This window comes from Dipodomys merriami, unplaced genomic scaffold (genome assembly GCF_024711535.1).
Source record: "Dipodomys merriami isolate MVZ:Mamm:240054 unplaced genomic scaffold, mDipMer1.0.p SCAF_4, whole genome shotgun sequence".
NCBI lineage: Eukaryota > Metazoa > Chordata > Mammalia > Rodentia > Heteromyidae > Dipodomys > Dipodomys merriami.
In genome coordinates, this window is record NW_027205603.1 from 10,322,980 (window position 1) to 10,346,486 (window position 23,507).

Genomic DNA, 23,507 nt, shown 5'->3' on the forward strand with positions numbered 1-23,507 from the left:
AGAAAAGTACAATGAATGGATCTTTAAATAATTTAATGTCTTCTTGGGGACATTTCACATTGATTTAACTCAAAATAGCTCTACATGCAGAGTCTGAACAGGAATTGGATATTGAAATGGTATGCTTTCTATAAGGGTAAAGGTAAAATACAATGTGTAGTTAAGATACACAAAACAGTATGCTTTTGTTTGAAGGCTATTTTAACTCTGTAAATTTCAAAGACATGAGGTTGATGGGGTACATTCTAGGCATGTATGGAAATGCCACAATGAGTCCCCCCATAACAAATATGTTAATAAAAGGGATTTTAGAAATAAGTAAATCTATTCCTTAAGAAAATTTCAAAGACACTATTTTTCAAAGACATTTTAAGAAGCTATTGTAGATCCAGAAATTTAATTATTGCCACATCCTCCTAAAAATTTCATTTTTTGTGTAATCCTGTGGTCACTTTCTAAATGTATTGGTTTGGTTACAGGCAAATTCTCATTTTTCTGTCTTTTTTCTACAACTCCATCCCTCGTTTTTTTTTTTTTTTCTTTTTAGTGTACATTTTCTCATGAACTTTGGTAGATTTCCATTACCTCACTTAGCTTTTAAAACATTTGACTATATCTGCTAATGTACACTTGTAGTATATTATCTTTCTTAAATAGATTTCTAGCAATTAATTTGCAATAGAAAAAATAGCCCCGTTAGCCATTTTTTTTCCTTTATGAGAACATTGGGAATGCTTTTAAAGCTTAAACCATTCTATTATGTTCTGGTGACTGCCTAGAATTTGGATTCCTCCATCCCTTAGCATTATATAAGTGCATTTTCCAGATCATCACATTATATTGCTAATTCCTGATAAACCATTTAGTACCTTCAAGTTATTAACCAAAAGCCGTGAATTCGCCTTGTAACTATGCTTGCCATTAAAACAATCTCTCCATAATTCCCATTTCATGCTAAACTTTTATGATTAGACACTTTTTTTTTTTTTGCTTAAAATCAATATTGGGTTTAGGAAGATTTTACAGCTTAAAAACTGCTCAGCATCCAGCTAATTAATCTACTGAGGCCTAATCCATTCTTCCCCCCTCCCCCCATTTGTTTGTGAGGAAGGGAACTCCTATCTTTCTGCCACTTAGACCTTCCATTTCCAGGAGTAAATTTCGGAGAAAAAGCTAGATCAGAGTCATTCTCAACCACAACTGGACTCTACACCGTCTTAGAGTGTTAATTATCCTTTGGTGACAGACTAGGACAACTTGGGTTCCTTCCCCTTGGACCGTGGCACAGCTGCATTATAGTTCATATTGCAAATTCCTGATCGTCTGCTGTACTCATTCCCGCACTGCGAGGCAGGGCAGCCTTGGGGTTCCCTTCCCGGGTATAACCCTAACACAAGCTTTTGACCTCCGGCCTGCGGTGCACTTCTCATTCGTCACTGGGGCCAAGGCGGTGCGTAAATGGGCGGTCGATCTGGCAACACTTCCAATGGGGGAACTTTGGGAAGAAGCCAGGATGTGAATTTAATGGGTTGGAGAGGCTGCGGGCAGTAGTGTGAAGTTCGCGCGGCCAACTGCAGGAAGCCATGCTTCATTACACCCTTCATGGAAGCTGGCATCCTCTCCCAACCATTGTTACCCACGGATCAGTCCTGGAGGAAAAGGCCATCAGGTAGGTTCCCAGCGCAGGATGTGCCCGGGGTGCGTGTGTGTGCGTGCGTGTGTATGTGTATGCGTACGTGTGTGTAGAGGAGGGGGGGAAGAGTGCACTAAAGCTTCACTGGGCGTGAGACCCCGCCTGGCCCTGGGAACCTGCCCTCCTTCCACCCTCCTTCCACAGCCTCTAACTCCACGCGCACACGCAGGCCGCGCGCCCGGCGCCGCAGAGCGCGGCCCAATGTCCCGCCCCCCGCGTGCGCGCTCCCTGCGCTTTTCCCGTCCACTCCTCTCGGCTATCGCGCGCGCGCGCGCGCCGCGGGCTCCGCTCGCCTACATTCGGCTCCCCTCGGCGATGACGAGCGGGGCGGGGAGGGGCTGTCTAAGGAGCTAGGCCCAGGCAGGCGTCGGACGCGGCGGCGCGCACGCCGGCCTCGCCTTCCCGCTCCCACTCACCCCACCCCTGGCCTCCTCATTCACGTTGGTTGCAGGGCGGACGGGCACGCGCACGCCGAGTGACGCTCGGAGGAGGAAGCGCAACCCCTTCCCCTCCCCGGCTACCCGAGGCTCAGCGGGAGCCCCCCCAGTGCGCCTGTGCGGAGGCCTACTTGATTATGTGTGCCCTCTCCGGGCGCCAGCGTTAGCGGCCGGGTGGAGGTGGGGTGGGAAGACGCCGAGGAGGAGGAGGAGGCGGAGGAGGCGGTGGAGGGGAGGTGGGGGGAGTCATCAAGGACATGGCTCCTGACTCCTGTGCGGAACGTGAGTGACTGAGCAGCAAAGCCCGAGTGAGCAAGCGGCCGGCGGGCGGGCGGGCGGGCGTCGGGCGGAGGCCGGGGCGCTGGGAGGGAGCGGGAGTTGGGGCGGGGGAAGGACGCGTGTTGGTGTGCGTGGGGGGGCACTCACTGGCTTGCATGTGTTTTTTAATGGTCCCCCAACTCCCTCTTAGATGGTCTCTAGCGACCGGCCCGTGTCACTGGAGGACGAGGTCTCCCATAGTATGAAGGAGATGATTGGAGGCTGTTGCGTTTGCTCAGACGAGAGAGGCTGGGCCGAGAACCCGCTGGTTTATTGCGACGGGCACGGCTGCAGCGTCGCGGTGCATCAAGGTAAAAACACCCCACCGCCCGCCGGGCCGACCCGGCCTGCTCCCTCCTGCCACCGCCACCCCTACCTGGGCCGCGATCGCCAGGCCGCCCCGCCCGTCCCGCCCCCGCCCGGCGTCGGGGCCCCCCGCGGGAGCCTCCCGGTGTCCGCCGCGGCCCGAGGGCTGCGGGCCGAGCATGTGCGAGGAAAGTGCGTGTGGCCTGGACTGTCATGTGATTCTGCGCTCTCACTCCCAAGTGTCATTTGGTGCCTACCCGGCGTCGGGGGGCGGCGGGCGTGGGGTGGGAGTCCGCAGACTTTCTGGGGTCGGCCGTGGTGTGCGGGGCTTGCAGAGGGCGCCCGGGTGGGGAAGCGTGGGCTCGGCGGCGTTGGGGTCACAGCGGCCGTGGGTGTGGGTTTGGGAGTCAGAGACTCCGCCCCCTGCCTGCCTGGTCCTGGCTGCCGCAGTGTCTGCAGACTTCCTGTTCCGTGGAGCCAGGCTCCCAAACGTGACTGGGCTGCGAGCAAGAAGTGGGGAGGGTTGCCCGGCTTGTTCAGAGATCAGGGAAGGGAAGGCAGCCTCTGCCGCTGCACCCCAAGCTTTCTGGCACCGACCCAGCTGCTGCCGACGACTGGGAGCTTCCCGTGGAGAAGGCTGGTGCAAAGCTACTGGTGCCCAACTGAGCCCTATTGGGGCTAAGCTGCCCTCAGACTGGTGGGACAAGCTGATTAGTGGCTGCATCAAGTCCCTCCTCGGCCTAACTCACTCAAGAAGAGGAGATGGTGGTGCCACCAGTGGGGATTGGGTTGCTTCCTAGTTATTTCTGGGTATTTTCATTCAGCGAATATTAAAAGAGTGAAGGATGCCACATAAGAGAGATTTTTTTTCTGGTCCTTGATGTTTCTGGCTTTTCTGTTTCAGGTACTAAGGAAATCCAGGCTGAACCAATCTAGGGTGTGTGTGTGTGTGTGTGTGTGTGTGTGTGTGTGTGTGTGTGTGTGTGTGTGTGTGTGTGTGTGTGTGTGTGTGTGTGTGTGTGTGTGTGTGTGTGTGTGTGTGTGTGTGTTCCACCCCTTCCATTTCTCAAACTGGCATAGGAAATCCAGGCTGAACCAATCTAGGGTGTGTGTGTGTGTGTGTGTGTGTGTGTGTGTGTGTGTGTGTGTGTGTGTGTGTGTGTGTGTGTGTGTGTTCCACCCCTTCCATTTCTCAAACTGGCATAGGAAATCCAGGCTGAACCAATCTAGGGTGTGTGTGTGTGTGTGTGTGTGTGTGTGTGTGTGTGTGTGTGTGTGTGTGTGTGTGTGTGTGTGTGTGTGTGTGTGTGTTTTCCACCCCTTCCATTTCTCAAACTGGCATTAATGATAAAGGTGTTTAGTTGTGTATTTGAAGGGACATTATTATCAAGGAGGGTGGAGGAAAATTCCTCCCTCCCTTCCTCTTCCTCTTTCATTCACTCATTCATTCATTCTTTTTTTTTTTTTTTTTTTGTCGTGGGGCTTGAACTCTGGGCTTGGGCACTCACTGACCCTGAGCTCTTCAGCTCAAGGCAAGCACTTTACCACTTGAGCCACCTGGCCACTTCTGGTTTTCTGGTGGTTAATTGGAGATGAAGAGTTTCCCGGACTTTCCTTCCTGGCATGGCTTTGAACTGTGACCCTCAGATCTCAGCCTCCTGCGTATTTAGGGATTACAGGCATGAGCCACCGGAGCCCAGTCCTCATTTTCTTTGGCAGTACTGGGATTAGCAGGGTTCTCACCTGCCAGGCTTCTAGCTGAGGTCTCAAATACATTCTTTAAAGAATGGAGAATGTGCCGGGCGCTGGTGGCTCACGCCTGTAATCCTAGCTACTCAGGAGGCTGAGATCTGAGGATCGCGGTTCAAAGCCAGCCCGGGCAGGAGAGACCGTGAGACTCCTATCTCCAATAAACCACCAGAAAACCGGAAGTGGCGCTGTAGCTCAAGTGGTAGAGTGCTCGCCTTGAGCTGAAGAGCTGAGGGACAGCTCCCAGGCCCAGAGTTCAAGCCCCACGACCGACAAAAAAAAAAAAAAAAAAAGAATGGAGAATGTTACAACTGGGAATGGCAGTGGTGATGATCTGCCATAATGAATTAACCTGAGAAAGCAGTTTTATTTTTTTCAGTTTCTTTTAAAGAAAGACACAGTTGTATACCTTTCTTAAGGAATAAAAACAATATATATCAAAAACTAGATAGTATGATTTTAGGACTGGCATTTGCCATTTCTATTACCATGTCATTGACATTTCTGGAGGTATTACTTATAAATTGGATAATTATTAATACAAAAAATGTTTAAGTCTGAAGTATTTTCTGTTATGAGTACCTCAAGTAGCAGTATGGATATACTGTTTCTTGTCTGATAAATACTTACACTGTGACATATTTACACATGTTTAAAGGGATTAGGGTGCTCAACTTCAGTTGTTAAGAGTTGTAAAAATTTCTGATTGTAGCTGGGTGCCTGTGGCTCACGCCTGTAATCCTAGCTATTCAGAAGGCTGAGATCTGAGGATCGCAGTTTGAAGACAGCCTGGGCAGAAAGGCCTGTGAGATTCTGATGTGCATTTGATCACCAAAAAACTAGAAGTGGAGCTATGGCTCAGGGACAGCACCCAAGTCCTGAGTTCAAGCGTAGGACTGAATGTTCTCATTCTATACTTTATTGCTTCCCAATAGTTAGATAATTTTTTAAGTTTCTGCTGAGTAAACTCATGTGAATGTCAACTGAATGCATTTTTTACATTTTCTGAAAAATTTCAGCTAATTATGTGTTAATACTAAAGGCAAACTTTTTTCCCTTTTACTCTGGGGATGAAATTCAGGGCTTTATACTTGCTAGGCGAGTATTGTATCTTGAGCTACCTATCCAGCCCTGGATTTAAAAAAAAATTTATTTGGGGAGCAGAGAGGAGCCTCTTTTGCTTGGCTTCTTCAGCTTATGGCTAACAGTACTATTTGCGCTAGGCCTCCATTTCTTGCTTTTTTGTTTATTAATTGGAAATAAGAGTCTTAGGTTTGTCTGCTTAGTCTGGCTTCAAACCTCAGTCCACAGGTCTCAAGTCTTCTGAGGTACCTTCTTAAGGCTTGAGGTACCTGCACCCCGCCAGCTTATGTTTCTTTGAGATAGGGTATTACTATGAATCCTAGGCTGGCCTGGAACTCAGATCCTTCTGCCTCAGCTTCTGGAGTGTTGGGATTAACAGGCATGTGGCACCATACCCAGCCAACAAAACAACTTTCAGGCTAGGAATGTGGCTTAGTGGTAGAGTACTTGCCTAGTGTGCATGAGGCCCTCCATTCAATTCCTTGGTACTACATAAACAAAAAAATGAAACTAAAAACAGAAAACAACTTTTAGTGAGCCTATGAATTTGACATGTACTCAGAACATTCAGATTATAAAATACTTAGAAATGAGCATGTTTTTCTTTCTTAAAAAACAATAACTTTTTGAGATGTTTTTTGAAATAATAGCTTTATTGAGATGTACTTTTTTTTTGGTCTCTTCTTTCTTGGTACTGAGGATTGAACCCAGGACATTGGACTTGCTAGGCAAGTGCTTTGCCACTGAGCTACATCTCAGCCTCATGAGATGTACAACTTTGAATGTATAATTCTGAATGTACACTTACAATCTACAATTTGTGGCTTTGCATATATTCATAGATTGCGCAATCATTACCAGTGTTTTAGATCTTTTTCATCACCCTAATAACTGTCCTTGAATCCAACTCCAGCAAATCCTAGGGAGCCACTAATCTTTCTGTATGTATTATCCTGTTCTGGACATTTTTATACAAATACTACTTTTTTCTCTTTTGTTGTAGGAATTAAACTCTTGGTCCTTGAGCATGCTAAATAAATGCTCTACCACAAAGTATTTCAATTTCAACATTATATTTCATTTTGTTTTCTATAATACCGATTGCTTATTGATTGATTGATTGATACTGGTCCTGGGGCTTGAACTTAGGACTTGGGAGCTGTCCCTGAGCTTTTATGCTCAAGATTAGTGATGTACGACTTGAGCTACAGCCCACTTGCAGTTGATTTAGATAGCTTGAGGAGTAGCTTACTAGAGTTTTGTAAAGATTGGTTGTCTGTAATTCTTCCAGTTTTAACACTCTAAAATATTTTGTTTCCAACAGCTTGCTATGGCATTGTTCAAGTGCCCACAGGACCATGGTTTTGCAGGAAATGTGAATCTCAGGAGAGAGCAGCTAGAGTGGTAAGAACTATTTATCACTTACACTAAAATTCTTAAGAGACTAGCTTAGGTACCACACTAAGGTTGCAGTTTCAATGAATGACAGTGTTTTGTCATTAGTATTATAATTTAAGAACATTTGAGCCAAATATTCACTTGGAGTTTAATAGATTATGTAAAATCTAAAAAATTCAATTAAATAAGTATATGTTGATAGATACTTTGAAAATGTGAAGTCCTGGCCAGGACTTTATATCTATACAAGTAGTAATGTTCCATGTGTTCTGAAAGTTACATTGGCTAATGTAATTGATTATAACAGCAATAGAAACATAAGGAAATTACATTGTCATTTCTCCTAGCTTTTTTTTTTTTTTTGTGCCAGTCCTGGGCCTTGAACTCAAGGCTTGGGCACTGTTTCTGGAGCTATTTTGCTCAAGGCTAGAGCTCTACTGCTTGAGCCACAGTTTTGTTTCTGGTGTTATGGTTGCTAATTGGAAATAAGAGTCTCATGGACTTTTCTTACCTAATGTGACTTTGAACTATCTGCCTTAGATTGCTTCAGTCTCCTGAGCAGCTAGGTAAAAGCTTCCAGTGCCTGGCTTGATAGGTTTTATTTAATGGAAAAAGCCCCAAGAATTTTAGCCATTATCATATTCTTTCTACTATATCTATGCATGTGTCTGTGTTACTTGGCCTGCCTGCTGTATTCCCTGTTTTTAGATGTTTAGTCCTTTTCATAAAGCAACAGGATGGATCTTTTCTGAACCCTTGTGTAAATGCTCTATAAGGAGGAGATAAGTTTTTTGTATTCTTGGCTGGCCAAAAGCATTTTTTGCAGTTGAACTTTTGGGAATATCAATAGAAATAGAAATAGTAGAAATCTTTGCTAATCATGCAAAAGTACTGCCATTTTCAATGTAATTTCTCAGTGTTGACTAGTACAGAACTTGAAAAATTAGAAAAATAAACATTTTAACTTGGATCTGTAAAAATTGTGACCCAGTAGGTCAAATAACAGTAATAGTTTGATAGCTTTGTTGATAATTTTTGGTTGGGTGTAAGAATGCATTGTAGCAGAATTAAAGCTGTTATTGTAGTGCTAAGATAATAAGACTTAGCAAATGGAGAATGAAATTAACAAAAAATTTCAAGACTTGAAGTTTATGTAGATCTATTTTTCTCCTTGTAGCATTGTGGTTTGGTTGGACAGTTACCAGGCAAAGGAATTTATGCTTTATCAGTAACTGTTGCTAGTTGAAGCCGGAGGTGTCAAGAGTATAATAAAGACCAGAGAAGATAAGAAAATAGAAAGGTGGATATCAAGAGAGGATAAAGTAGGGCTAGGAATGTGGCTTAGTGGTAGAGTGCTTGCCTAATATTCATGAAGCCCTGGGTTGGATTCCTCTGTACCACATAAACAGAAAAAGCCAGAAGTGGTGCTGTGGCTCAAGTGGTAGAGTATTGGCCTTGAGCAAAAGAAGCTTAGGGACAGTGCAGGCCCTGAGTTCAAGCCCCAGGATTGGACCCCCTCCCAAAAAAAGAGGATAAAGTAATGTTTGGAGTGTGGGTCGATGTCTCAAATGTCAATTGTTGCCTCTTGATTTTTATTATCCCTAGCATGTGGTCAGAATGTCATGGTAAATGTGATAGGTATATTTGGGGATATGTTTTATTTTACCTTACTTTGGTGAGGTGTGGGGGCCACCAAGATTTTAAAGAAGAAATACAGTCTCCTCTTAATTCCTTACAATTATTAAAGATGGGGTTCTATTTTTTGTCTATACCTGGGCCTAAACTCAGGGGCTTATACTTGTTTGGCTTGTTTGCTTATGCCTGCCGCTCTAATATTGGAGCCATGCCTTCAGTCCTATATTTTGCTGGTTAATTAGAGATGGAGTCTCATAGACCTTTATGCCTAGGTTGGCTTTGAACTGTGGTCCTCCAAGTCTCAGCTTCCTACAGATTCTAGGTATGAGCCATTGGCAACTGGTAGAAGGGTCTGTTTTTTTTCTTTTTGGTCGGTTGTGGGCCTGAACTCTGGGCCTGGGCGCTGTCTCTCAGCTCTTCAGCTCAAGGTTAGCCCTCTACCACTTGAGTTACAGAGCCACTACCAGCTTTTTCTGCTTATGTGGTGCTGAAGAATCGAACCCAGGGCCTCAAGCATGCAAGGCAAGCACTCAACCACTGAGCCACCTTCCCAGCCCAGAAGGGTCTGTTTTTAAGAATCAGTTTCTCATTCTAAGTGCAAAAGGGAAATTTTTCGTAAGATTACAGGAATCAAGAATTCTAGCATGTTTATGTATCCATGACCTAGAGAGAATTAAATTAAGTCTTACTCTTATTTCTGCTTTCATCTCTGTTCCTGCTTTATTTTTTTTTCTTTCTGAAATTTTCTATGGTACTCAAACTACCAGTAGTAGTAGTAGTTACCTTTTTGAGTGTTTACCATGTTAATTGTGTGAAGTGTCTTATATAATTTATTTAATTATTTCATCAAATCTCTGAGGTTCTCACAGATAAAGACAACTGATAACTTTTTCCCTCCCAGTACTGGCTTTTGAATTTAGGGCCTTATGCCTGCTGGGCTTGTGCTCTACCACTTGAGCCACACCTCCAACCTGCTTTCTCCCCCTATTTTGTAAATGGAGTCTCACAGACTGTCTCCCTAGGCTGACCTTGAACCACAATTCTCTGAATCTTAGCCTTCTGGGTAGCTAGGATTATAGGCTTGGAGCCACTGGAGCCTGACTGCTTTTTGTATTTTTAACTGTTTAAGTTAATATTCAGGACTTGGGCAGTTGTATTTCTTAGATTCCTATTCTTCTACCAGAGGTTGTGAAGATGTCTTTATGAGTTGTTTTTGTTTTTACATTTATTCTCTGTTAAGAGATTAAGCCACTAGATTATGGTGGCTTCTATAAATTAGGAAGGAGGTATTCTTTCATATAAAAGGAATCTGGAAAGATATTTTAGAACCTTCCCTTCCCTTCCCTTCCCTTCCCTTCCCTTCCCTCCCCTCCCCTCCCCTCCCCTCCCCTCCCCTCCCCTCCCCTCTTCCCTTTCTACTTCCCCTCCCCTCCCCACTTCCCTTTTCACTTCCCTTTCCACTTCCCCTCCCTTTCCCTTTCCCTTTCCCTTTCCCTTTCCCTTTCCCTTTCCCCTTCCCCTTCCCCTTCCCCTTCCCCTTCCCCTTCCCCTTCCTCTTCCTCTTCCCCTTCCCTTCCATGTGCTGGACCTGGGGCTTGAACTCAGGGCCTGGGCACTCCACCACTTGAACCATAGTTCCAGGTCTGGTTTTTATTCTGGTGTTCAATTGGAGGTAAGAGTCTCACAGATTTTCTTCCCTGGACTGGCTTTAAACCTGCATCCTCAAATCTTAGTCTCTGAGAAGTTAGTATTACAGGCGTGAGCCACTAGCACCTGTCTATTTTAGTAGAGCTTTTTATAACTTTGTGTAGTCATTAGAAATTAGGTGATTTCTATTTGCCTCCTATATTGTTCTCTTTTTAAAAAAATTATATATTTTTTATTGTAAAGAGAATGTACAGAAGGGTTACAGGTACCTGAGTAAGGTAATGAATACATTTCCTCTTCAGCGTTGTTATCCCCTCCTTTGTTTTTCCCTAATCATTCCTTCCCTCCACAACTTCCCAACTCCTCCCCCCCACCCCAAGTTGTAAAGTTTGTTTTAACATAGTGTCTTCTACATCTCATTGTTACAGTGGGTCAGCCTGTATCCAACCTATATTGTTCTTGACATACAGTTTTTATTTTCAGGGTTGTTCGATGGTCACAACATCACATTCAGAACTTCTATTAATCACGTTATTTTGATTGCATAAAAAGTTCTAGCTGAGTGTGGTGTTTTTGCTTCTAGTCTTTGTATTTGGTAGACAGAGGCAATAGTTTAAGGCTAGCTAGTCTGGGCTACATAGCTCCATTCTTTCTCTTAAAAAAAGTTGGGTGGGGGGACACGCTATACAGGTCTCCTGCTAATGGGTACATACCTGTTTGTTTGGCATTACTAGGGCTTGAACTCAGGAACTCATGTTCTTGCTTGCTTTTTCACTCAAAAGTCGGATGGGTATTTCTTCCTGGGCTGGCTTCAAAATGTGATTTCAGCCTGGCACCTATAATCTTAGCTACTTAGGAGGCTGAGATCTTGGTTTGAAGTCAGCTCAGGCAGGAAAGTCCGTGAGACTTTAATTAGTATCAGAAAGGCCAGAAGTGGAGCTGTGGCACAAATGGTAGAGTACTAGCCTTGAGTAAAAAGCTCAAGGGACAGTGTCTAGGTCTTAAATTCAAGCCCCAGTACCAGCACCCCCCCCCCCCAAAAAAAAGTGATTCTCAGATATCAAACTCCTAAGTAGTTAGGATTATAGGTATAAGCCATTAGTATCTGGCAGTACTTTTTCTGTATCAGGATTATTTCTAATACTTTTTTTCTGGTACTAGGGCTTGAATTCAGAACCTTGGGTAAATTTGGAATCTTGTATTCTTGCTCTGCTTTCTTTGCTTTATAGCTAGGGCTCTACCACTTGAACCATACTTGTACTTTAAGTTTCTTGCTGGTTCTTTGGAGATAAAAAGCCTCTTGGATTTGTCTGCCCAGTCTGACTCCAAACAGTGCATCTCCAGACTTCTGAAACTCATTCTCTTGACCAGCTAGGATTGTAGGTGTGAGCACTGGCACTTGGCCTGATACTTTAAATACTGACGTACTTTTGGTGTGATAAATAATGCTAAGGAACATGAATTTAGGTCAGGAAAAATGTTTTTGAATTTTTGAAGGCCTTGCATCTTGCTTAGAATTCTTGCTCAAGTTTGGAGCTTTACTATTTGAGCCACACCTCCACTTTCTGTTTTTTTTTGCTAGTTGAATGGAGATAAGAGTCTTGAATTTGTCTGCTAGGGCTGGATTTGAGCCTTAGTCTTTAGATCTCAGCCTCCTGAGTAGCTAGGATTACAGGTATAAACCACTAGTGTTGGCTCTGTTAGAATTGTTATTATTATTATTATTCCACTAAATGACATCTCTATTCCTTGTCATTCTACTGATTGATTGCCAATACCAGTTTTTTTTTTTTTTGGGGGGGGGGGCAGTCCTTGGGCTTGAATTCAGTGCCCTATGGCTATCCCTGAGATGATTTTGCTTAATGCTAGTGCTCTACCACTTGAGCCACAGCTTCACTTTTGGCTTTTTGGTGGTTAATTGCAGATAAGAGTCTCTCAGACATTCCTGCCTGGACTTTCAAATCACAATCCTCAGATCTTGTTTGAAGGAGGCACTTGAACCTCCTTCATCTGGACTTTCTGCTGGTTATTCTGGAGGTGGAGTCTCAAACTCTTTTGCCCTGGCTGCCTTTGAACAGTGTCCTTCAGCTCTCAGCTTTGTGAGTAGCTAGAATTACAGGAACAGACCACTGGCTCTTTGTCTTTGTTGTCCTTTTTAGTTTCCAAGGGTTCTATTTTGTTTTTGTGTTCTATTTTTAATTTTAAGTTTAATTTTTTTGTGCTTGTACTAAGGCATGGACTCTAGGTTTATGTTCTTGCTTGGCTTTTTTTTTCTTTTTTTGCTTGAGACTGATGTTTAACCTCTTGCACCACATATCTACTTCCTGCTTTTTGCTGAGACGAGAGTCTCAAACTTTCCTGCCATGGCTGGCTTTGAACCTGTGTCCTCAGATTTTTAGCCTCCTGAAATTACATGCCAGAGCTACCTGGTGTGCTTTTGCTTTTGTGTTTTAGATGCGGTGTTTTTTCTTAATCCTGAGAATCAGGAATTTTGCTTTATTTCAGTTTTTTGTTTTCTTCTCCTGGGATACTTACCTTTCATTTGTTTTGGTCTTTTTTTTTTTTTTTTTTTTTTTTTTGTCAGTCCTGGGAGCTGTCCCTGAGCTTTTTTATGCAAGGTGAGTGCTCTACCACTTGAGCTTTCTATGCAAAGTGAGTGCTCTACCACTTGAGTCACGAGTCACTTCTGACTTTTTTGAATAGTTTATTGGAGTTAAGCTGATCATGGAGTTTCCTGACCGGCCCAGGCTGGCTTGAAACCACAATCCTCACATCTCAGCCTCCTGAATAGCTAGGATTACAGGTGTGAACCACCAGTGCCCAGCTGTTTTGGCTTCCTTATTAGTCTTCACTTAAAAATCTAGTGATTATGGGCTGGGAAGGTGGCACAGTGGTAGATCACTTGCCTTGCATGCATGAGGCCCTGGCTTTGATTCCTCAGCACCACATAAGCAAAAAGAAAAGAGCCGGAAGTGCTGTAGCTCAAGTGGTAGAGCGCTAGCCTTGAGCTGAAGAGCTGAGGGACAGCGCCCAGGCCCAGAGTTCAGGCCCCACGACCAGACACCCCCCCCCCCCCCAAAAAAAATCTAGTGATTATGGTTGGGAGATGCTGAAAATGGGAGTGTCTTGATCAGTTCAGGCAGAAAAGTTTGAAAGACTTACGTCAAACCATAGTTGGGCACGGTGCAAGTGTTTGTCATTTCAAGCTACATGGGAGGCATATAACAGGAAGATGATCACAGTTCTAGGCTAGTCTGTGCAGAAAAGTCCTGTAGAATCTATCTTAATGGGTGGTATAGGCCTGTGTTGATGACCTCAGAAGCTATGGGAATCCTAGGGTAGGTAGTTTGCTGTTGAGGCACATGCTAGGTGGGTATTGAGATCCTATCCTGAAAATAGCCAGTGAAAAACAGTGTTGGAGTTATGGCTCAATGGTAGAGTACCAGCTTAGGAAGTGTGAGTTTTCCAGTACCATTCCTCCAAAAATCCAAATTGTGACCCTTAGCCATAAATTCATATTTAAGACAAGGTTCTATGTACATTTTCAATAAAATTTAAATAAAAAAAGACAAGGTTCTAGTGAGTTTATTGGAATACTTGTATGTGTAGACAGGGACCATTGGTTCTGTTTAATCAGAGAGAAATTTCTAAGTATCTTTTTGATGTTGGCAGGCCTGGTTATTAGTATTCCTTGAGCTAGAAGGGTGCCAAAATTTGAGTATGTAGAATTTGACTTTCACTTAACTCCTTTAAAATAAAATACCCCTTCCTTCAGCTGTTCAGTGTCCCTGAATTTAGATTTCTTCTTCTTCTTTTTTTTTTTTTTCCCCCTGGTCCTGGAGCTTGAACTCAGAGCCTGGGCATTGTCCTTGAGCCTCTCTGTGCCTAAGGCTAGCGCTGTACCAATTGAGCCACAGTGCCACTTCCAGCCTTTTCTGTTTATGTTGTACTAAGGAATCGAACCCATGCATGCTAGGCAAGCATTCTACCACTGAGCCACATACATTCCCAGCTCCTAGATTTCTTCTTGTTTGCTGTCTCGAGGAAATTAACCACTGAAGTTTCCTAGGCTAAAGAAAGACTTGATAGGGTATGGTGGAGGAGCAAAAATGGATTTGATTGCTTTTTAGGATATATTCAGTCGCTCTTGTTTTAGACTTACTGGGAAACTTGGGACATGGCCCATATGTGTAGACCATCACTGCATATGCATTCCCCCTAGCCACTGCTGCCTGGGCTTTTAACATTCGTCTGATTTGCAGTGCTGTTTTGTAGAAGATAAGAATGGCTACTTTTGGATGTGTCCTGGTCTGTGAAATCTTTTATTTGTGTGTGTGTATGTGTGCATGCACGTGTATGTGCATGCTAGCGTTGACTTTGGTGTCTGTTAAGTGCTTATAAGCATGTGTGTAGTCTATCACTGAGCTACATCCCATTCTCCTTAACTTCCAAAATTTTGTAGGGTATCGCCTTATGCTCTTTTTTTTTTTTTTTTTGTATTTGTGGCTTTATGCTTTTTAAAAATCTCAATATTGACTTTCTGTATTTACGGAAGCAGAGGAGATAGTTTTTAAGACTTTGTGCTAATGATGGGGACTTTTCTGATTTCTTTTAAGACAGGTTTCAAATTCATGATTCTCTTGCCTCAGTCTCCCAACTGCCGGCATTACAGCCATAGTGCCTTTGTACCCAGTTTCTTCTTAGATGCTTTACCTATTACTGTTGTCAATGTTATCTCTTTTATCTGATTTCCCTCCTCATCTTAAAAATGTTTTTGTATCTTCCCATTGGTTCTACGTCCTCATTACATGTTGAGCCTTTTCTCTCTAGACCTTTATTGGTAGGCTTTCTGGAAAAATAAAACCATAGTTTATACATTCACTTCCTCAACTTCTTACTATATTCCAATCTCTTAGTTGTGCTTAATGATCAAGAGGTAACTACTTGTCATTGTAAGTGATGCATATGGAATCTGCGTTTGCTGTTAATAGTCAGATGTATTTCATCATGGACACTGTCCATTTTATCTTTGGTGATCTTTAAATGAAATTTCATTTATAAGAAGTTCTTTAACAGTTTATCATCAGGAAGATGACTATGTTTGGGGATCTGGTGTATGTTCCTCTTTTTTGTTAAACATATATAGTACTTCTGTTTTTCTTTTGTTCTGGCTGCCAGGCAGGCAGTCCAGAATCAAACTCTGGTCTTTAGTTACCTCAACTATATTAATCTCATTATCAGGGTGTTTGTTTTCTCTTCCTCCTTCCATTGGATTTAGGACTTCACCTCTTATCTCTGTTTCTCTGCGTGTTGATTTCATTCTTTCATACTACAGACTCTCTACTACATGAGGCTGGAACCATGACTGCTGGCAGCTTTTGGCTTTCATCTTCTCAGCCCCTTCCACCAAGAGAAGGGGCTCTCTTGAAGAATTCTGAGAAGGACTCTGATTGACCTGTCTTGGATCATGTACCCACCATCCCTCTGGCTGGAGTGGGGTGGGTACTATGAATGTCAACCCTCACTAGAACTACATAGTTGGAGTCAGGGGTAAGAGAGTTTCCATAATGCAGGGGGGAGAGGGGTGGATGATGGTTGGAAAAGAAGGGTGAAATTTATGAAGCAGATGAACAATAGATGTCCACAATACTGGCTTTCCATACTTAAGTACTTTATTGTAGACTGTCTTAAACCTAATTTTAGGCATAGGCTCATAAAATATGATAGACTTCCATTCTTGTACTCTTCAGAGTAACTCTTAAGTTCTGTCATTGTTAATTTTGCTGTTAATTTCTTTTTTTATTGTGAAAATACTGTGCAGAGGGGTTACAATTACATGGGCAAGATAATGAGTACATTTCTTATCAAGCATTGTTGCCTCCTCCTTTGTTTGCTGTTAATTTCAAATGGCCAAATTTAGGTTTTTTTGTTTTTGTTTTTGTTTTTTTTTTTTTATGATGCTGGGATTGAACTCGGCCTCATGCTTCCTCGGAAAGTGCTCTACCACTTGTGCCACATACCTACCTAGTCCCTTTATCAGGGTTTTTTTGTTTTGTTTTAGTTGGTCATGGGGCTTGAACTCAGGGCCTGGGCACTGTCTCTGAACTCTTTTGCCTAGGCTAGTTCTCTACTACTTTGAGCCGCAAAGCCACTTCCAGTTTTCTGGTATTTAATTGGAGATCAGAATCTCCAGGCTTTCTGCCAGGCCTGGATTCCAACCACAATAATCAGATCTCAGCCTCCTGCGTAGCTAGGATTATAGGCATGAGCCACCAGTGCCCAGCCTCAGACTGGATAATTTCTATTGTCTTGTCTTAAAGAAAAGTTTATTATTCTTTTTGTGCTGTTCATATCTACCTTTGAATCCCTGCAGAAGTTTTTTCTTTTAGTTGTTGTACTTTGGAATATTTTTGTTTCTTTGTTTTCTTATTTTCCCATATCTTTCTTTAATTCTTTGTCTTTCTTTTTCTTTTCTTTTTTTTTCTTTTTGTCAGTTGTGGGTCCTGAACTCTGGGCCTGGGCGCTGTCCCTCAGCTCTTCAGCTCTACCCTTTGAGACACAGTGCACTTCCGGCTTTTTCTGTTGATATGGTGCTGAGGAATTGGACCCAGGGCCTCATAGATGTGAGGCAAGCACTCTATCACTGAGCCACCTTCCAGCCCTACTTTATCTTTGATTGTTAATTGTTGTCTTAAAGTCTATGTCTAGAAGATCTGCCATTATCCTTTCAATCCAGAATCTACCACTTGGGCCACAGTTGCAGCTATTTAAATATTAAGTACTTTTTTCTCTTTTTTTTGTCAGTTGTGGGGCTTGAACTGTAGGCTTGAGTGCCGTCCCTGAACTCTTCAGCTTAAGGCTAGTGCTCTACCACTTCCAGTTCTCTGGTGGTTTATTGGAGATAAGAGTCTCACGGACTTTCCTTCCCCTGGCTGGCTTTGAACCGTGATCCTCAGATCTCAGTCTCCTAAGTAGCTAGGATTATAGGTTTGAGCCACCGGTGCCTGTCAGTATTAAGTATTTTTCAAATAGGGTCTTATATTTATACCTAGTCCATTCTGGACTGTGATCCTTCTGTTTATGCTTTCTGCTTAGGAGGATGACAGCTGTGTGCCACTATACCTAGATTTTTCCTTTTCTTTTTTTTCTGTCAGCTGTGGGACTTGAATTCAGGGCCTGGGTGCTATTCCTAAGCCCTTTTTTTTTGCTCAAGGCTAGCATTCTACCACTGAGCCACAACACCACTTCTGATTTCCTGGTAGTTAATTGGAGATAGGAATCTCATGGACTTTCCTTCCTGGGCTGGCTTTGAATGGCTCTTGGATCTCAGCCTCCTGAGTAGCTAGAATTACAGGAAGGAGCCACCAGCGCCCAGCCTCGGATTTTTCTTTCTAATTGGTTGAGATAGGGTCTGTCTGGTGACTTTTTTTTTTTTTTTTGATACTCCAGGTCCCAAGGAGTCACATACAGTAGCCCTGGGATGGGTCAGGAATCTAAGGAAGTGAAAAGAAACTGGGAGAGTAGAAGGAATGGGGGAGGAAAGCTAAGCAGGCTGGGTTGTCTGGTTTGAATAATTCCTAGGGCTCTGGGATAAAGAGATTTCTTTCTGTTTGCTGAGTACTTGGCTCTGGGTGACAAGGAAATATAGTAGCCTTGGATATAAAATAGGTAAAGGAAATAATTAGAGATAGGGACTTATTAGCATTTGTTGTTTTACACATGCAACTTTAGTATTAGGCAGGTTGTTCACTAAGAGTTAGCTAGCTTTGGCAAAAGTTAACTCTAGGTCTCAAGATACTAAGTCATACAAATAGGGAAGTTAACTCTAGGTCTCAAGATACTAAGTCATACAAATAGGGATTTTAACTCTAGGTCTCAAGATACTAAGTCATACAAATAGGGATTTTATTTTATTTTATTTATTTATTTATTTAGTCTGTTGTGGGGCCTGAACTCTGGGCCTGGGTGCTGTCCCTCAGCTCTTCAGCTCAAGGCTAGTGCTCTACCATTCAAGCCACAGCACCACTTCTGGCTTTTTCTGCTTCTGTGGTGCTGAGGAATCAAATCCAGGGCCTTATGCATGCAAGGCAAGCACTCTACCACTGAGCCACTTTCCCAGCCCCTCTGGTGGACTTTTTGCTAGGGCTAGCTTCAAATTGTGATCTTCCTCTCCATCTCCATATTAGCTAGGATTACTGGATGTGCCACTGTGCTGGACCTGTTACGTCTTTTTCAGACATTTTCTGTTGACATATTTATATTTGAATGATGCATATTTTTTGGGTCTTTGTCCTTTTTGCTGGAGATTGAACCCAGCTGCACAAAGCAAGTGTTCTACCACTGGGCTGAATCATATTCCTAGCCTAATATTTATTAGATATTTTTTTTCCACTAGATTCCTTGTATTCCCCAGGTTGGCCTGGAACTTGATATGTAGCCTAGCCTGCCCTCACAGAATCTTCCTGTTTCATCTGCTGAGCACTGGAAATTGACTCATATTGATGAAGTACATTATTTATCTGTGTTCCCTTTATGGATCATGCATGCTTTTGGTGTCAGTTCTAATGAATTTTTCTCTAATGCTAGCTAGGTCTTGAAGATTTTTCTCCTGTGTTTTCTTTCTTTTTTTTTGTCGGACGCGAGGCTTAAACTGTGGGTCTGGGTGCTGTCCCTGAGCTCTTCAGCTCAGCTTGAGGTGAGTGCTCTAGGATTACAGACATGAGCCACTGGCACCCAGCTTCTACGTTTTCTTTAGAAATTTAATACTTTTATGCTTGATGTGATCTATTTTGACTTAGTTTTTCTATAGGTTATGATATTAAAGTCAATTTGTTTTTGGTCAGTGAATATCTAATTGCGCTATACTTTAGAAAAGTATCTTTCCTCCATTAATTTGCTTTTTAAAAAAATTTTATTATGAAAATACTGTACAGAGGATGAGTGCATTAGTACTGTACAGAGGATGAGTGCATTTCTTCTTCTTATTTTTTTTTTTTTGTCGGTCGTGAGGCTTGAACTCTGGGCCTGGGCGCTGTCCCTCAGCTCTTCAGCTCAAGGCGAGCGCTCTACCACTTGAGCTACAGCGCTACTTCCGGTTTTCTGGTGATTTATTGGAGATAGGAGTCTCATGGTCTCTCCTGCCCGGGCTTGCTTTGAACCGAGATCCTCAGATCTCAGCCTCCTGAGTAGCTAGGATTACAGGAGTGAACCACCAGCGCCCGGCTATGAGTGCATTTCTTATCAGGCATTGTTGCTTCCTCCTTTGTTTCCACTTCCTTCTTATCCCTTCCCATATCCCACCTCCCCACTCACATCCTCCCCTCCCCCCCTTAATTTGCTTTTTGAGATAACTTTTCATTCTCTTCTCCTGATTGCCCTCCATAGTGCTAGGATTTTAGGGATACCCTACCATATTTGGAGGTTTGTCTCTTCCTTTTTATCAGCTTTTGTGGCAGGAACAGGGTCTTGCTATGTAGTCTAGGTTGGCTTTGATTTCAGTCTTCCTGCCTCTATTTTTTGAGTTTTGGGATATATAGTTGGCCTGTTTCTTTTTGGGTACAGACATTTATACATTTCCTTCTCAATTGTTGGCTATGTTAGTACCTTAAAATGTTTCCTTGTTTCCTGTTTTTCTTTGATTCATTGACCCATTGTGTTTTTCCTCATGTCTGTAGGATTTTTTTCTTTACATGCAGTACAATGGGTCAAAACTAGGATCTCTGCTTGGCAGGTGGTTAACACTCAACTCCATTCCCAACTGTAACTCATTGGTTACCAGTGGCACCAGTGGCTCACACCTGTAATTCTAGCTATTTGGGAAGCTGAGAACTGAGGACTGAGGTTGGAAAGTTGTCTAGGCAGAAAAGTATTTGACTCTTATTAGCCACCATAAAGCCCAAAGTGGCTCAAGTAATAAAGTGCTAGCTTTGAGCAAAAAAACTAATAGAGCCCTGAGTTGAAAAAAAGAAAAATAAAAATAAAAGAGTATATTAAGAGCAGAGTACTGCTGGCTTATATGTATAATCCTAGTTACTCAGGGTGCTGAGAGCTGGAGGATCTCGAGATTTAAAGCCAGCTTGGGCAGAAAAGTTCAAGAATCTTCTTCTCTAGTTAACCAGCAAGAGATTGGACTGAGGCATGGTTAAAGTGGTAGAGTACTTTTGTAGCAAGTACAAGCTTGAGTTCAAACCACTACTACCACTTTTATTTACCCTTCTCAAGCCCCCCTTCCCCCCCCCCCCAGAAAAAGAAATCCACAAAACAATGTTTAGATTAGAGATGGTGATTCAAGCATCCCAGCAGATTAAGAGGTTGAGAGGTTAAGACAGAGTTTGAGGCTAAAAAACAAGTATATCTAGATGCAAGTATTGGGATTTTTCTTTGATATTTCCATAAAACCTTTCCAAATTAACTTCATTTTGGTCAGAAAATGAGAAAAGGTGTGTGTGTGTGTGTGTGTGTGTGTGTGTGTGTGTGTGTGTGTGTGTGTGTGTGTGTGTGTGTGTGTGTGTGTGTGTGTGTGTGTGTGTGTGTGTGTGTGTGTGTGTGTGTGTGTGTGTGTGTGTGTGTGTGTGTGTGTGTTAAAACCTTTTAAATTAAGAGTTGTTTTATGGTTCTCCTCTGGTCCATCTTGGTGAATGTTCATATGTATTTTAGCAGAGTAAGTTTGTGGAGTGTCCTATAAAGTCACAGAGGCCAATTTGGTTAATTGTATTCTTCAAGGCTTCTGTGTGTTTACTGATTTTTACTAGCTCTGTAATATCTAAGATTTGCTGAAACTTTCAAATTATATGATTGTAGGTATTTGCATTTGTTTTTATTTTGCTTTATTTATTTTGAAGGTCTTGTAATAGGTAAATAAATGTTTAGGATTTGGGTCTCTTTTTCTTTTTTTTATTGAATATAGATTTTATTTTATTTTTTTACTTATTTTTTGCCAGTCCTAGAGCTTGAACTCAGGGCCTGGGCACTGTTCCTCAGCTTCTTTTGCTTAAGGCTAGCACTCTACCACTTGAGCCAGCCACAGTGCCACTTCTGGCTCTTTCTGTTTATGTGGTACTTAGGAATCGACCCAGGGTTTCATGCATGCTAGGCAAACACTCTACCACTAAGCCACATTCCCAACCCAGGTCTCTTTTTCTTTTGGTGTCAGGGATTGTACTTGCTAATAAAACGTTATAACACTGAGCTATACTTTTTTTTTTTTTTTTTTTTGGCCAGTTCTGGTGCTTGAACTCAGGGCCTTGGCTGAGGTTCTTTTGTTCAAGGCTAGCGCTCTGCCACTTGGACCACAGTGCCACTTCTGACCTTTTCTGTTTATGTGTTACTGAGGAATCGAACCCAAGGCTTCATGCATGCTAGGCAAGCACTCTATACCACTAAGCCACATTCCCAGGCCAAGCTACACTTTCTTTGTTTTTTGGGTCCGGTCATGGGGCCTGGGCGCTGTCCCTCAGCTCTTCAGCTCAGGGCTAGCGCTCTACCACTTGAGCCACAGCCACTTCTGGCTTTTTTCTTTTTGCTTATGTGGTGCTGAGGAATGGAACCTAGGGCCTCAGGCATGCAAGGCAAGTGCTCTACCACTGAGCCACCTTCCCAGCCCCCAAACTACACTTTTAACCCTAGTATATCTTTCTTTTTTAATTTGGTGGCAGTCTTGGGGCTTTGAACTCAGAGCTTGGACACCGTCTCTGACCTTTTTTATTTTGCTCAAGGCTGCCACTTCAGCCATTTTTTGGTGGTTGATTGGAGATAAGAGGAGTCTCATGGACTTTTCTTGCATAGGCTGGCTTTGAACCATAACCCTCAGATCTCACCCTCCTGAGTAGTGCCTGGCTTTTTATCTTCTTGACAAGTTATACCCTTAACCTTAATCTTTGTAAAAGATTCCATTATAACTATTACTGCTTCCACTTTGTTTTGATTTTCCAGCAATACAGGCTTTTTCTTTGGATGTGTTAGGATTTTTTATCTGGCTTGAGTCTTTCTAGTGGTTGATGGTTATTAAAAGAACACTTTGCCGTGTGTGTTTATAAGTTTAGCTGAATGAAAAAACTATTGACTTTCCCCCCTTCCTCTCCCTTCTCCCCAATGTTATCTCTTCCCTTGTGGCTCTAATTAAAAATATATTTGGAGCTGGGTGCTAGTGGCTCATGCCTGTAATCCTATCTACTCAGGAGTAGCCACAGTGCCTCTTCTGGCTTTTTCTGTTTATGTGGTACTGAGGAATTGAACCCAGGGCTTCATGCGTGATAAGCAAGCACTTTATCCTTTAGCCACATTCCTAGCCCCTAATTGTATTGTATTGTGTGTGTGTGTGTTTGTGCGCATGTATGCTTGTATGTGTGCATGTGTGCGTGCATGCTGTAAATCTCTTAGTGTGATTTTTTTTTGGGGGGGTGGGGTTCGGTCGTGGGACCTGAACTCTGGTCCTGGGCGCTGTCCCTCAGCTCTTCAGCTCAAGGCTAGTGTTCTACCACTTGAGCCATAGCGCCACTTCCGGCTTTTTTCTTTTTGCTAATGTGGTGCTGAGGAATCGAACCCAGGGCCTCATGCATGCAAGGCAAGCACTCTACCACTGAGCCACCTTCCCAGCCCCTTAGTGTGATTTTCATAAAAGGCCTTGTAATTTTTATTTGGAGAAGTTCAAAATTTTTAATGTTTGTTTGCTCTGGGTGTCTCCCCCCCCCCCCCCCAAATTGAAAAGCATTTGAACCCAATGCTTTGTCCTTGGTGCCACCTGAACCATTCTGCCAGCCCTTCTAGCTTTTTGAGGTCATTTGAAGTTTAGTCACAGTTGTCTTAAAGGAATTGTCTAATCTGTTATTTCAGGCATGAAATAAATCTTGTAAATCTTGTAAGTTTTGATTGATTTTTAGTCATTGTAATTTTTACCTTGTTTTCTATTATTATGTGCCTAGAATTCTTTTGTGTGTGTGTGGTGTGTGTGTGTGTGTGTGTGTGTGTGTGTTGGTCCTGGAGCTTGAATTTAGGGCCTGGGCTCTGTTCCTTCTTTTTGTTTAAGGCTAGCACTCTACCACTTGAGTCACAGCTCCAATTCTGGCTTTTTTAGAAGTTTAGTGGAGATAAGACTTCAGACTTTTCTTGCCCTGATGGCTTCTACCTGTAGTCCTCAGATCTAAGCCCCCTGAGTAGCTAGGGTTACAGACATGAGCTACCAACACCTGGCTTTTCGTAGTCCTTTGAATATGAATTACTAAGTTTTACATTATGGCTTTGGA

The 23,507-nt window shown here is 42.9% G+C and overlaps 1 protein-coding gene across 8 annotated transcripts in view; it reads left to right on the top strand.

Moving 5' to 3' along the window:
- The first annotated feature begins 1,650 nt into the window (after nt 1-1,650).
- Mllt10 (MLLT10 histone lysine methyltransferase DOT1L cofactor) overlaps nt 1,651-23,507 on the top strand; it is a 148,512-nt gene continuing 126,655 nt past the window's right edge. For 5 of the 8 annotated variants that reach the window (XM_069990490.1, XM_069990492.1, XM_069990494.1 and 2 more), the window contains exons 1-3: nt 2,343-2,438; nt 2,600-2,759; nt 6,911-6,990. In XM_069990490.1, the coding sequence (XP_069846591.1) occupies nt 2,600-2,759; nt 6,911-6,990 (240 nt within the window). In that variant the 5' untranslated portion in view covers nt 2,343-2,438. Of the gene's footprint in view, nt 1,670-2,157; nt 2,439-2,599; nt 2,760-6,910; nt 6,991-23,507 lie in introns of those variants that run through there. The other 3 variants (XM_069990489.1, XM_069990487.1, XM_069990488.1) reach the window with 3 other exon arrangements.